Source organism: Lissotriton vulgaris, chromosome 7, assembly GCF_964263255.1.
Source record: "Lissotriton vulgaris chromosome 7, aLisVul1.2, whole genome shotgun sequence".
Classification (NCBI taxonomy): Eukaryota; Metazoa; Chordata; class Amphibia; order Caudata; family Salamandridae; genus Lissotriton; species Lissotriton vulgaris.
Genome location: NC_141695.1, coordinates 1716163891 through 1716176582, shown reverse-complemented (window position 1 = coordinate 1716176582; position 12692 = coordinate 1716163891). Strand labels below are relative to the sequence as shown.

At 45.0% G+C, this 12692-nt stretch overlaps 1 protein-coding gene across 1 annotated transcript in view; it reads left to right on the top strand.

Annotated features, from left to right (window-relative positions):
* The window catches only part of VAMP1 (vesicle associated membrane protein 1), an 85070-nt gene extending 73319 nt beyond the window's left edge, over positions 1 to 11751 (top strand). Inside the window, exons 2-5 of the mRNA XM_086932885.1 lie at positions 1418 to 1535; positions 6057 to 6215; positions 7927 to 7978; positions 8740 to 11751. Coding sequence (XP_086789011.1) covers positions 1418 to 1535; positions 6057 to 6215; positions 7927 to 7978; positions 8740 to 8756 — 346 coding nt within the window. The 3' untranslated portion in view covers positions 8757 to 11751. The remainder of the gene's footprint in view (positions 1 to 1417; positions 1536 to 6056; positions 6216 to 7926; positions 7979 to 8739) is intronic.
* The last annotated feature ends 941 nt before the right edge of the window (positions 11752 to 12692 follow it).

Below are 12692 nucleotides of genomic sequence, written 5' to 3'. Positions count from 1 at the left end.
CAAAAGTGAGAGGCGCTGAAGAGATCCCGGAGAACCCTTGTTGAAAGTATGTTCAATTGCACATAATGATGACACATACAAACAGCAGAACTAATGTGGCACAGGGGCCAGTTGACATCCGTGCTCGTGTCACAACATGGCACCATTCCCTCCAACTGGGCCCCTGATTAAGGCAGATGGGGCTACCTCACTCTATAAAAGGTAAGGGTTGTTGAATACTTGGTGCACACTTCATGTCTCTCCTCTGACAAAAGACATTCAGATCGAAGGTCTGCCACTAACAAGCCAATATAAGATAGGGAAGAAAGCCTGCCCGCCAGGCGGCCATGTCAAAGCGACGATCAGTGGCTGAGAAACCATGTAATGAGATGGATGCCTTTCAGTTCTTGTCCGTGTCTGTGTATTGCTTTTTATAAACGTCTCTAGTAATTATATTTATAAATATATAGATATTCGTTAGTTCTGCTTAACAAATGTACATATTACTTACTTTACTTCTAATTCAGCATCTCATATGAAGTACACTCTATCTCACCTTATACCTCTCTCAATATATCTTGTACCTTCACTCTCTGACTCATCCCTAACCTCATTCTATTCTCTCCGACGCAGCACCCTAGTTCTTACCCTATACCTCTCTTAATAAATCCTCTACATTTACTCTCTGACACATCCCAATCCCCATTCTACTTCTATTGTATTTTATTGTAATTGCATTTAAATAGCGCTTACTACCCCTGACAAGGCATCAAAGCGCTTTTTCATCGAGTAGTACGCTACTCCGGAACCCCTAAAGGATTAGTAGTAAATTAATCCCCAAAATAACCCTTTCTAGACTCTTCCCTCCTCTACTCCTCCTTGCATCATCTCAAACCTCTTTTACTATTCAGATCTTCCAAACAAGCCTTTTTAAACCCTTCCCTCTGACTCTTCTCCCCACCTCCCTTTTTACTCATCCCAAATGTCCTCCTACTGCTATGTTCTCCCAAAAACACTTTCTAGACCCTCCCTCTTCTATCCCTCCACTATCGTTTTCAATCCAACTAACAGACTCACTTGCCCACCATTCAAATTAATTTGATATTTCCCTATACTAATTCAGTTTGGGTTCCGGAGTAGTGTGCTACCCGCCGAAAAGCACTTCAACACCTCATCAGGGGTAGCAAGCGCTATATAAATGCAAACCCTTCCCACTTATATCCCACCACTATCCTTTTTCAATCCAAATAGGAAACTCACATGTACACTGCTCAAATTACTTTCATATCTCCCTATCTTAATTCACTTCTAATCCTTTTTGGGTTGCAGAGTACCATGCTACTCGCCGAAAAAGCAGGGCTAGTAAGATCTACATAAATGCAATTATAATTTAGATGGCTTCAATGATTTAATGTTGACCGTATAATGTTTTCCACAGGTCTGCTCCCGCTCCAGCATCCGGAGGCCCTGATGCTCCTTCAGGGCCACCGACAGGACCTCCTCCAAACCTGACCAGTAACAGGCGATTGCAGCAAACACAGGCCCAAGTGGGAGAGGTGAGTGTTACCACCGACGCCCTGCATCTCGTGTTGTGGAAGGTACAGTCAGTTCACCCTGAGAAGTTATTCAGACTTCCTCTTCCTCCATCTTGGTCAACTAGTCACATCTCTGCCACTGTTTCCATTCTCTTCATCTATAACCAATCTCCTTACAACTTGCCTTCTTTAAATTTTTCCTTATGATTTCTCCTTTGCTTCCACTCTACCTCTGCCTATTGAAATCCTCTTACCCACTTCAAATGTCCATTGCTATAGTGTTTCCTCCATTTCCTATCCTTCACTCTCCTTGTTTTCCCCACACTCTCTTTCGGCTTTCATAGGGTGAAGGGTAGCCACTTTACTCAGCATCCAGAGTCAGATGCTTACAAATCATTCAAAGCCGAGCAAGAAGCCTGGCACTTAAAAGGGGTTTGGATAGGTGTGGCATTTCCAAAGTGGTTGCACATCTCTGCTGAATGGTTAGCACTGGCCACAAACACAGACAGAGGTGGACAGAGGCAGACAAAGGCAAGCCTTTTGAAAACCCTTTTTCTTAGAATCTAAGATGGCCGACTATGAGCCGAGGCAACATGATAAGAGAGTTTCACAGTGTGGGAGCATGCCCAGAGGATGCTTAGCTCCCACGCGGACTAGACTATATCTGGCATGACAACCTGCCCGACTGAGGAAAGTACTGATTATACCTCATCTTATCCCCAAAGTCTTACTTTTTGGAAAAGTTGGGTACATGCCAAAGATCATGTTGTGGAGGATGCAAATAGCTTTGGACTGGGAGCCAGAGGAGAGGCTGGGTCAGAGGAGTAGCATAATCAGATTTTCTAGTCCCAGGATGAGGCTGACAGTGGCACTCTGGACCACCAGCAACTGAAACTGGTGCACAAGCTACCTAGATGTCTCTGGGAGAAATAGTTGCTGTAGTGATAGCATAACCTCACTAGGGCTGTGACAAGATAATACTCCTTCACTTTGTGAGGCAGTGAGGATCTTCCTTAGAAGCTGCAAATGCTGGGGCTCTGATCAGTTTGAAAGCTAACTCAACCCTAAGATTCCTTGCTACCGTCACTGGCATTGGCTACATTACAAGATCCTCCAGCCAACAAGGGTTGCCCCTAACTGTCTCTAAATACCACATCTTTGTTCTTGTCAGTGTGAAGCTGCAGCCAATTGCTGGCCATCGAGTCATGCGTCATCAGCACTCCGTGTTAAAAACTCTCTGTCCGCAATAACAAACATATCATTGGCCAAACAGATTGGGACCCTGGCGCATCAGCATAAGATTGAAGTCATGGACTGGAAAAGAGAACAAATTGGCTTAATGTACAGACTGAAGAGGCTGGATAACCGCGAGGAGTCCTGAGGTGCTTCACAAGTGAACCTCGTGAGTCTGAAGGTGAAGGGGTAATCGAGAGGCCTTGCAAGTCCTAATTGAGGGACTGAAGCCACTTTAAGATAGTTCCATAGACACAGAGGCAGAAAATAGCTGAGAAGGAATGCATTGTTGACTGTGTGTAACCAAGAAGGATCAATATACTGATGAAACCAGCACCCACAGCATCTCACGACTCATCGATTGCCATCACCTTTATTGATTCCATTCCAATACGAGGTTGAAAGCTCATCAAAAAAGTGCTAAGGCAAGTGTTGTTTTCAAAGCAGCCATAGGGGTCAGTCGATACTTAGGCTGCTAAAACCTTAGAGGCCACATACACCAGAGAGATTAACAGAAAGTTACACTGGTCGGACAGGTCAAGATTAGATTTGTTTATGAGCAGACTGACCCAAGTAGACTTACATTCCTTGGGAAACATGTCAGAGACCAGAGAGACATTCCAAAGGGCAGCAAGATCCTGGCCAAGAAGAGCGGAGGGTAGGGCCTGGTAGAGCAGAGAGTTAGATTCGAATGTGTTCCAAGTTAAAGAAACTTGCAGCCTTATTCATCAAAGACCCATTTTGCGAGTCTTTAATAGCGATTCATAAGGAATCACTATTACAGACTCGCAAAATAAAATGCGATTCCTACACATTCCTTATTTGCGATTAGCAAATTGCTAATCGCAAATAAGGAATAACTCCCCATTCATTCCTACGGGCCAAAAGGCCCATAGGAATGAATGGGGAGTATTCCTTATTTGCGATTAGCAATTTGCTAATCGCAATTAAGATAGCGATTTAAAGGGTGCCAGGGGCCAAAGGACACCCTGTAGCATTCCTGAAATGCAAATTTAAACAGGTGTTGCGCACACACATGTCCAAAGGACATGTGTGTGTGTAACATGCAAAAGATAAAAATGCACTAAAGTGCTTTTTACTCTTTTTTCGCAATTTACCACGAAGTCAGACTTCGTGGTAAATTGCGACCAAATATTGCGAATTCGCAATTTCAAATTGGTTGATGAATTGCATTTAAGGAATCTCTATTAGAGATTCCTTAAATCCAATTCCTCGCAAAAAAGCAATTTCGCTAATAGCGATTTTTGCATTTGGGATGATGAATCCCAAATGCAAAAATTGCACTCGCAAAGGGCCAGATTCTCAGAATCTGGCCCTTTGCGAACGCAATTTCGCTTGATGAATCGGGCTGTTGGTTTTCTTTAAGGCAACAGGTCAATGTCTGCACTAAGAAGACTCACGGGCAGGGGAAGCCAAAGTGCAGATGTGTTTCTCAATGTTACTGACTTTTGTTCCCAAAAAGTGAGAGATAAATTGTCACAGATGTTTTCAGGTAGCAGAATTTTGAAGATGATGGCACGGCGGTGGGTTGAAGAGATAACTCACAATAGTAAATATTTATTTCAGTTAACCGTAGTAGAGGAGTTTGACAAGTAGGACTTCTGGGCAACATGGAATTCAGCCACAAAGTCTCAGTATTAATTTTTAGATCTCTTTGAGCTCTCTGCTATAGCTTCTCCCACATAAAGGTGTGTTAGACGGTGTTCCTGTTTTAAAGCCTGCCAATAATGGGGAAAACCAGATTTGCTGTGAGATCTTACATTCCTTTTCCATGGTAGAACGTTTCTCAAAAACATTAAGACACCAGATAAAAAGATAGGGTAAATATGGGTGGAAGCAAGGTTGGTGTGAGTAAGATTGTGCAAAGGCTCTCTGGCAATATCAATGGGGTCTATAGACCAATTCCTGGAAAAAAATCATAAATCGTGATCAGGTAGCAATTTGGTCGGCTCTTAGCTCTGCTACAACAAGTGACAAATGGATTGCCTTGTATTGAGCAGGGTCCTCAAGACAGGGTCACACTGTCTTTTGGCAACAGTGTCATCGGAATTGTAGATGCATGAATTGAAGTCACCGGCTTGCTGCTCTGCAACTGGGCGGTCAGCATTCACTGACAAGTCTTGAAGATATGGTAAAGGTTGTGCCGATGACAGAAAGGCTACTCACCGAAGTAGAAAAAATCTTTTCAGTATAGAGATGGAGTAGCTGGGGTAGATTCCTTCTGAAATACGTAAATAACTGGACTTAAGTACACTCTGAGTCAGATCCCCGTGATCAGAAGAACTTCTGGGTAGATCAGTCATTTCATGCCATGCTTTCTCATAGATCACACGTGAATCAATGCGCGTTAATCAGGCTGGTGTCAGTATCAGGAGATTTTGCGATATAGTCAATTGGAGAATATGGACCTAGAAAAGTGGCTGGGAATGTGATGTACACCTCAGTAGAGAAGATTGAATTTCTCTATGTATTAAAAAAAACATGGTCAAAAGTAATCTCAAGACCAGTGCCAGGGTTGATTAAATTTGTCTTTTTTAGTGTTCAGAAAGTTCATGGGCCTTGTCTTGAAATAGGACACACCCAGAAAAGCTCACTTGCAACTGTAGTTATCCATGTGTTCCTTTGTGGCAGATGGACAGTGGATGGAATGGCCCAGATATTATCCTTCAGTGGGGGAGTAGGAGTGAGAATTCAGGAGTGGAATTTTCATTATACAAACACCAGTCACACTCACCACAAAGACACAAGATCAGTTTTGAAAGTGTCTGATTGTAAGAGGCGGGGGTTCGAGGAGACTGTCCTGCTGTGCTGGTCACACATAGACATACTCAGCTGTCGGCTCCTCTGCAGACCTCTGTCCTGATTGTAGAATCTTGCTTCAGGGCAGAATTGGATAGATGTCTCCATAGTCCAGTGGAGTGTGTAACTCTACTAGGAGGTGCAATTACAGAATTAATGTGGAGCACCTTCCAGTGGGCTCAAGATTTAAGTCAACTGATCAGTGAAGCCACAAGGTCAGACATAGTGCACAAACTGGAGGCAAGATGTTCTGGATGCAATGAGGGACCTCGACACAACCACCACCTCTGTCTGCCTTCGATTCCCTTCTTACCTTCTTGCTTTTTGCCCCATTTTCAGACTCTGAGCGCCATGCTTCCTTGGTGTCCTTTTCTTATTTTCAATATATTTCCGCCCTTCTTCAGGTCTCCCCTTCTGCTTTCTCGTGTCTCCCTCTCTCACTTCCATCAATTTCTCTCCCAATTGCCTGATCTTGTTTTTCCTCCTCAGGTGGTGGACATTATGAGGGTCAATGTGGACAAGGTGCTAGAGAGGGACCAGAAGCTGTCGGAGCTGGATGACCGGGCTGACGCGTTACAGGCTGGGGCTTCCCAGTTCGAAAGCAGTGCTGGCAAACTCAAAAGGAAATACTGGTGGAAGAACTGCAAGGTGAGGACCTAGGCTCCGCTCTGGAGGTTTCATCTGGTTTGTAGCACACTGACCCATGCGTCTCACATTCTGATTGCAACCACTTCTGTTAGATGTGTAATCTTTTCTCATACACACCTCTGCTGCTTCCCATCTCTGTCAGGGATGCCTTGTCTGACAGCCCAAGCTATACACAGCTCAGACACCACCCATCTCGATCAGGCGTGTCCATGTACACTCCTGCCACTTCTCATCTCTGGTAGGTGTGTTCTGCCCAACATCTCCTCACACGCCCACCCTGGTCACTTTCAGTCTTTGGTAGATAAAGCCAGCCCAATTATGGGCAGTGACACCTCAGTTGGTTCCACTCTCTTGCAGGTAATCTTTATCTTTGTAGCTCCTACCAAGCACACAGTGGCGGCTTCTCATCACCTGAACATCTCCTGTCTGTTATCCCCTCACATGAGCACCTCACTCGCTTCCCATCTGGGGCAGGCACGTCTCAGCCGCTTGCTATCTTCCTTAGAGGTATATTGTTCTGCATCCAGGTGAATGTCCCTCACACACACACACACAGTCCCACAGTTCTACCACGGTATAGGTTCCCTTGGCCCTTTCTGCAGACAAATTAGTTAGTGACGACAATGCAAGCAACAGGGGCTCCCCTGCCTCCCCTTCTGGTTTCCTCAGTGCTTCAGCATTCACACCTGATCTCAGACTACAACTATTGTCATAAGAATGAACACCCACACCTTGTGCCTTACATGTTTGTTTAATCTCTAGTCTATTTAGAGGTGACAGAATAGTAGGCCACGTCCCACATTGGAGTGGAGACTTAAGCATCGCGTAGGGTTAAACCAAAGAAAGTGGCCTTTTGATAGCGTTGCGATTTATTTTGTCAAAATGGGTTATGGGGATTGTAGTCTGTCCTGTCTTGAGCAGTCCCTACTGATTCAACAGCACTGTCTGCACATAAAATTCAATTTATTAACTTATTGATTTGCTGTTAACTTAGTATTGCTGTTGTGTTGCTATTTTATCTTCAAGAGTCTCTCATAAGAACATTTGTGTGTTGATGTGTACCCCTTCCTGTGGCTCAATAGCACTCCATCTAGCCATTATCCCTCTGCTGTGGCAAAGCAAGAACTGTGACGTAGGAAGGGTCCTGCACAAATTAAGCAAGAGCGAAATGCTGGCAGACTAAGCTGTTTCCAAAGACCTGCAGCTAAAAAAAAACACTTAAAACCTAGAGACCTATTTTACCTGACTAGCTGCAAGGAATAAAAGGCATATGAAACAGAGCTGAAGTGTCCATTTTGAGCTCTGGAGTTTGGTTGTCATTTATTCGTGCTAAGAAGTGCTGTTTCTGCCCCAAGCTTTTGAAAGACATGAGGCAAGCGTGCCCAAAAATGCAAAGTGGCCTAAAAATGTTGGCAGTGGTTGGAGGGACTCTAGCTAAGTTTCACTTCCCCGGTGCATGCTGGGAGGCCTGCTTTGCACTTCCTGTCCTGGAGCTTAGGAGAGGCTGGGGAGCATGGTGGGTTCTTGTTGCAGCTTCTGGATTTCTAGGTTGCATCTAGGATTGTTCTGCGAGGAGCATCTGCGGCTTGAAGCCTGTCCTTGGGTACGAACTCAAGCTCGCTGGTTATTGCTTGGAGAAACTGACCTTTTGCTTGCTTCTTGCCTCTTGGTTACTCCAACAATCTCTGAAACTCTTTGTTCTCGTCCACAGATGATGATCATGCTGGGAGCCATCTGCGCCATAGTCCTTATCATCATCATAAGTGAGTATAACAGCATCCCAGGAGGGACAAGGCGTGGGTTCTGGATTTGTAGGTGGAGATAAATTGGGAAAGGGGGGTTGCTATGGTGAGAATGATGGAGACACCCAACCGCCTTGCGGAATAGAGGACTTTCTTATGTGGACGTGGGAGGGACCAAAGCACCCTCCAGTCTGAGACATGGAGTCTGGATTTGAAAGGTGGAGCAAAGTTGGGAACGAGGGATTTCTATGGTGAGAAGAATCCATGCAGCCACCGCGCATGTGGGATACCGTGAGTTCTGGTGTGGAAGTGGGCGGGAACACTGTGAAGCATTCTGGGATATAAAGGGTGGAGCTGCCCCCTCTACTATGGGAAAGTGGGATCTCTTTTGCGAGCAGCATAGAGGCCCACCCTACACCAGCCTCTTCTGCTGTAGACGTGGGAGTGGATGTAGCACTATTGAGGGTTTCCAAGGTCTAATGTTGGAGGAGGAGATCTCTGTGGTGAGGATGGAGCCCCCCCCCCCCACCTGGGTGGGACACAAGATGTTGTATTGTGGAAGGGAGAACACAGCGCCGTTCCGCCTAAGCCCGAAGGGGTTCTGAGGGTGGAGGTGTGTAGAGGTTCCCATTCAGTGTAAGGCAGAGGGAGCTTTGGGGGGAGAGGGTGCCTGGAGGGTGGAAGATAGGGAATTTTGTGGCTGTGAAGGATGTTAGTCATGTTTGTAAAGTTTTTTTTATTTCTCTCTGTCTTTCTCTTTTCTCCCTTTGTTTGGCCTTCAGTCTACTTTTTCACTTGAAAACTCGTGCAACTCTCCTGCCGGAATCTTCCCTTCGTTGGTACGATGTTCTTCCCTCTCCTGTGATGTCACTTCCTATCCAGCCCTGCGCACCTTCCTTCCTGTCTTTTCTTCCAGTTGTTGTGATACATACGCGCCTTATCACAAAATGTATTTCTTTTCTTTTTTTTTATAACTGATTTTCTTTCTCAGTTGGCCCCCTCAGCCTCTCTGAAGAGCTTTGCATTTTCCCACATCTTGACATCCAAACGACTGTTAGACCACGAGACTCAAAGTAAAGAGCAGCCATGATTCGGAGAAAGGAAACATTTGTGGCAACCATTTTGAATTCACAAAGCCCATAGGTGGGATTTAGCAGTCAATTTCAAAGCAGCAACTGATGCTAAGATGGCGGCCATTCTGCACCTTTTTGGTTGTTGAGGTAGATGAGGGAAATGAGATAGGTGTAGGTTGTGTACAAGAGAGCTGGAGGAAGTGCGTTTGGAAGAAACCCCAGATCTGTGACCACTATCCACATACCTTAATCACAGGTGCCTGGTTTGCCGGTTGTAGGGTCTGTTTACTTAACTATTCACAGAAAGGTGTCTGTGGATGGACGAAAGTTCTGGTTTTGCAGATACACCTGATGTCTGACGTTAAACAAGAATTCCTCTAAAAGGAACACTGCCATACGCTGCCCGGTGTTTACGCTGCCATTTTGGGAACGGTGACAATACAAGTACATTCCGAGATGGCCATTTTTATAAATTGGCCATTTCTATGTCTCTGAACTGGTACCGGCTCTTTAGCAGGGTGACGGATGAGAGATGCATAGAGTATTTCTAAATGAGAGGCTGTATTTTACTCAGTTTTGGCCCTACTGGAATTACCAGCGGAACAGATGTCAATGCTTGACTATGCAGTAAAGGGAGATTTCACCCTAGCGTTGCCTGCTCCATGCTACACCATGACAGAGGCCTGTATTCTAGTACAATGAAGGATCCGGCCCTTTAGTCTCTGGTTTCCTAAGGTCTTGCTTGGGGAGGCACCACCTGTCTGTATTATGGTCCCCGCCTTGCCGGCATCTTTCTTGGCTCCTAACCAGGTCATGCCTCTTCAGGGGACGACGGGGTCTAACTCCTGTATCACAGTCCATGTTCATGTCGTCTAGTTTCCAAACACATCAAAAGAGTTGTCTTCTCTTAGTAACACATTCCTTCCTTCTCCTGACCTCCTGGTCCCCCCCTTTTAGATGGACTGTCTCCTTCTCCATATCTGGTCCCATCTTCGGAGAGAAATGCAGCTCTGGTCATTTCATGCAGGGAGGGGTGGTGGGTCCATAATCAGATTACTCGTAGTACCCTGAGCTCTCAGAGAGATTAGCCAAATACTCCATGCCTAAGGCAAGGTTTCTTTCACTTAATGCAGACTTATTATATTACTTGATATTCCAGAGAGAGCACAGGGTGCATTAGCACATAGACATGGGTCATTAAATTATAGATATATATTGCAAAGCACAATATCTTACAAAAAGGTAGAAACTGGGAATGGACCAAAGGCTTCAGAAAGTCAGTAACAAAGAATTCAGACATACATGTACATAGGTCTAGAGAAGAGGGAGTTATAGGATGAGTGTTACAGACTTAAGAAGTATGAGATCAGTTTCCCTTAGAGAGGACTGGAGACAAGGGCTGTTCACTTGCGCTTGCGGTGACGTATGGTTCATGGGATATTGATCAAGGCATCCAGGCGATCCTCCAGAAGCCATCCACATCTGTAAAAATCCCTCCTGTGTCCAATATCTATGGATGTGCTGGGCATTCCTATTCCTCCATGGAATCGATCAGCGTGTGGTTTGCCACGGTCCATTGTTCATTTCACTTGGATGTATGATGGAACCCCGCATTCATATACCACGCACGCCATCACAACGCAGTCTCTACCCCGACGGTACCATGCGTTCCTTTACAGAAAAAGTTGTTACAATGACTTGCCTTAGGGGGGCGCTGGACTTTGGAATAGTATAATTTACTAACTCTACTCCAGTCTATGCAACAGTAGGGGAGGTGTTGGACTTCGAATCCAACAAAATTCCACAACACATCCTCTAAGTCGTTGTAACGACTTGCATGGTAAAGGAGTGCATGGTAACATCATAATCGTGGTAGTGACTGCATTGTAAAGGCAGATCGTGATAAAGATTACGTGGTAAAGGATGTTTCTCATTTCACTTCAGTGTTCCTCCCAACTTCTCACTCCTTCTTTTCCCTCACTCAAAGCTAATTTTGCCATTTTAACTTAGTTAATTTCTTGCAAAGGAAATACAATTTGCGCCTCTGGCAGTAAGCTGTGTGGGGCTTGTGGAAAAAGGATATTGAAGGGTCATATAGAGTTGGTTAATAAACATCACACAAGCTAATAGCAAAAGCATTTAAATTCATCCAACTACTTTGACGAGTGGGAAAGTAAACCCTTGCCATCAGAGCAGGGTTCAAGGTGAACTGTGGCAGGCCGATGAGCGCAGGCCGCCACTTGTACCCACTCCATCCTGCTAGGCTGAAGATGCCCATCCGTGGACCACTGATCACATCGATCTCACCCAGATTCAAACAGAAGCGAGAAGGCGGGATTTCAAGACACAATCAAGAACCATAGAAAGAGTTGCTCCAGAGGTCCCTAAAGTGTACTTGGAACATATTCCCATTCCTCAATCTCCAGGCCGATGGTACCCTAACATCATTACACGCTGGGAGCCCCTTGTCCATACCCCAGCCTCTTCTGGTCCTCATATCTCAGGCACCCCATGAAAACGATTGTCACTCAAAGGGAGGGGGACCTTCTTCGAGTATTGATGTCCCTTCGTACATTCCTCCTTTTCTAAAGTGTCCTTTAGTTTTGTAAGTTGTGCGTCTTGGTTTTGTTTCCAAGTGCTGTGTTTCTGATGTTTTGAGCGGATCAGTTCACTGAAAATGTACAATAAATGAAATAATAAACTTTCAAAACATTCCCCTCATTTCTTGGTCCTGAAATCTTTGTGTCTGAACCTGAGTTTCTCCTTCAAAAAATGTTTAGGACTTCAGAATAATTTGCAGCTGCTGGACTATGTTTTCCAAGCAGAAAAAATATAGAATATAGTTTTAATGTATTTATTTAAGAGCCATCTACAGGGTACCTGCCTCTGCTGCGCTAGAACGCTTTCCAGGGTGGAGGTGCTGGACAGTAGTGTCAGGCCTACAGAATCACTGAGTTGGAAACATCCTATGGTTGCCAAATGTGCAGTCTAGCAAAGGAAGAAAAAACATGTAAGCTAGAGTTTGTTCTTTTGTGATTCTCTGCAAAGGGATGGGTGAGGAGGCCCCCCCAACATTTTGCAGCTACAAGTTGGGCTCATAGATTCTTTTTGTGCTCTTGTTGCTAAACATGTGACTATAATTTGATATGGTGCTGCATGGGGGACAGTGAGCACAGGCTCCATTTAGATTGCATTTTGTTTCCTTCAATAAATCACTGGACAGTATGTCATTCCACCCTCTTCATAGTCTTAACTATGAAGCTACTGATACAGGAGAAATAAAGGCCACTGGTAAAATTGGGATAGCTTATAACAGTATTGAGAATTTCCTTGAAGAATACAGGGCCAGCAACAATGTCACCAAAATACTGTACGCCTAGTAGAAGTAAAGCTCATGCGGTGTGCCATGGGATAAAGCTGCCCCTAGGATCACTGTGCCATTGGATAAAGCGGCCCCTAGGATCACTGTGCCATTGGATAAAGCTGCCCCTAGGATCACTGTGCCATTGGATAAAGCTACCCTTAGGATCACTGTGCCATTGGATAAAGCTGCCTCTAGGATCACTGGGCCATTGGATAAAGCTGCCCCTAGGATCACTGTGCCATTGGATAAAGCTACCCTTAGGATCACTGTGCCATTGGATAAAGCTGCCTCCGGGATC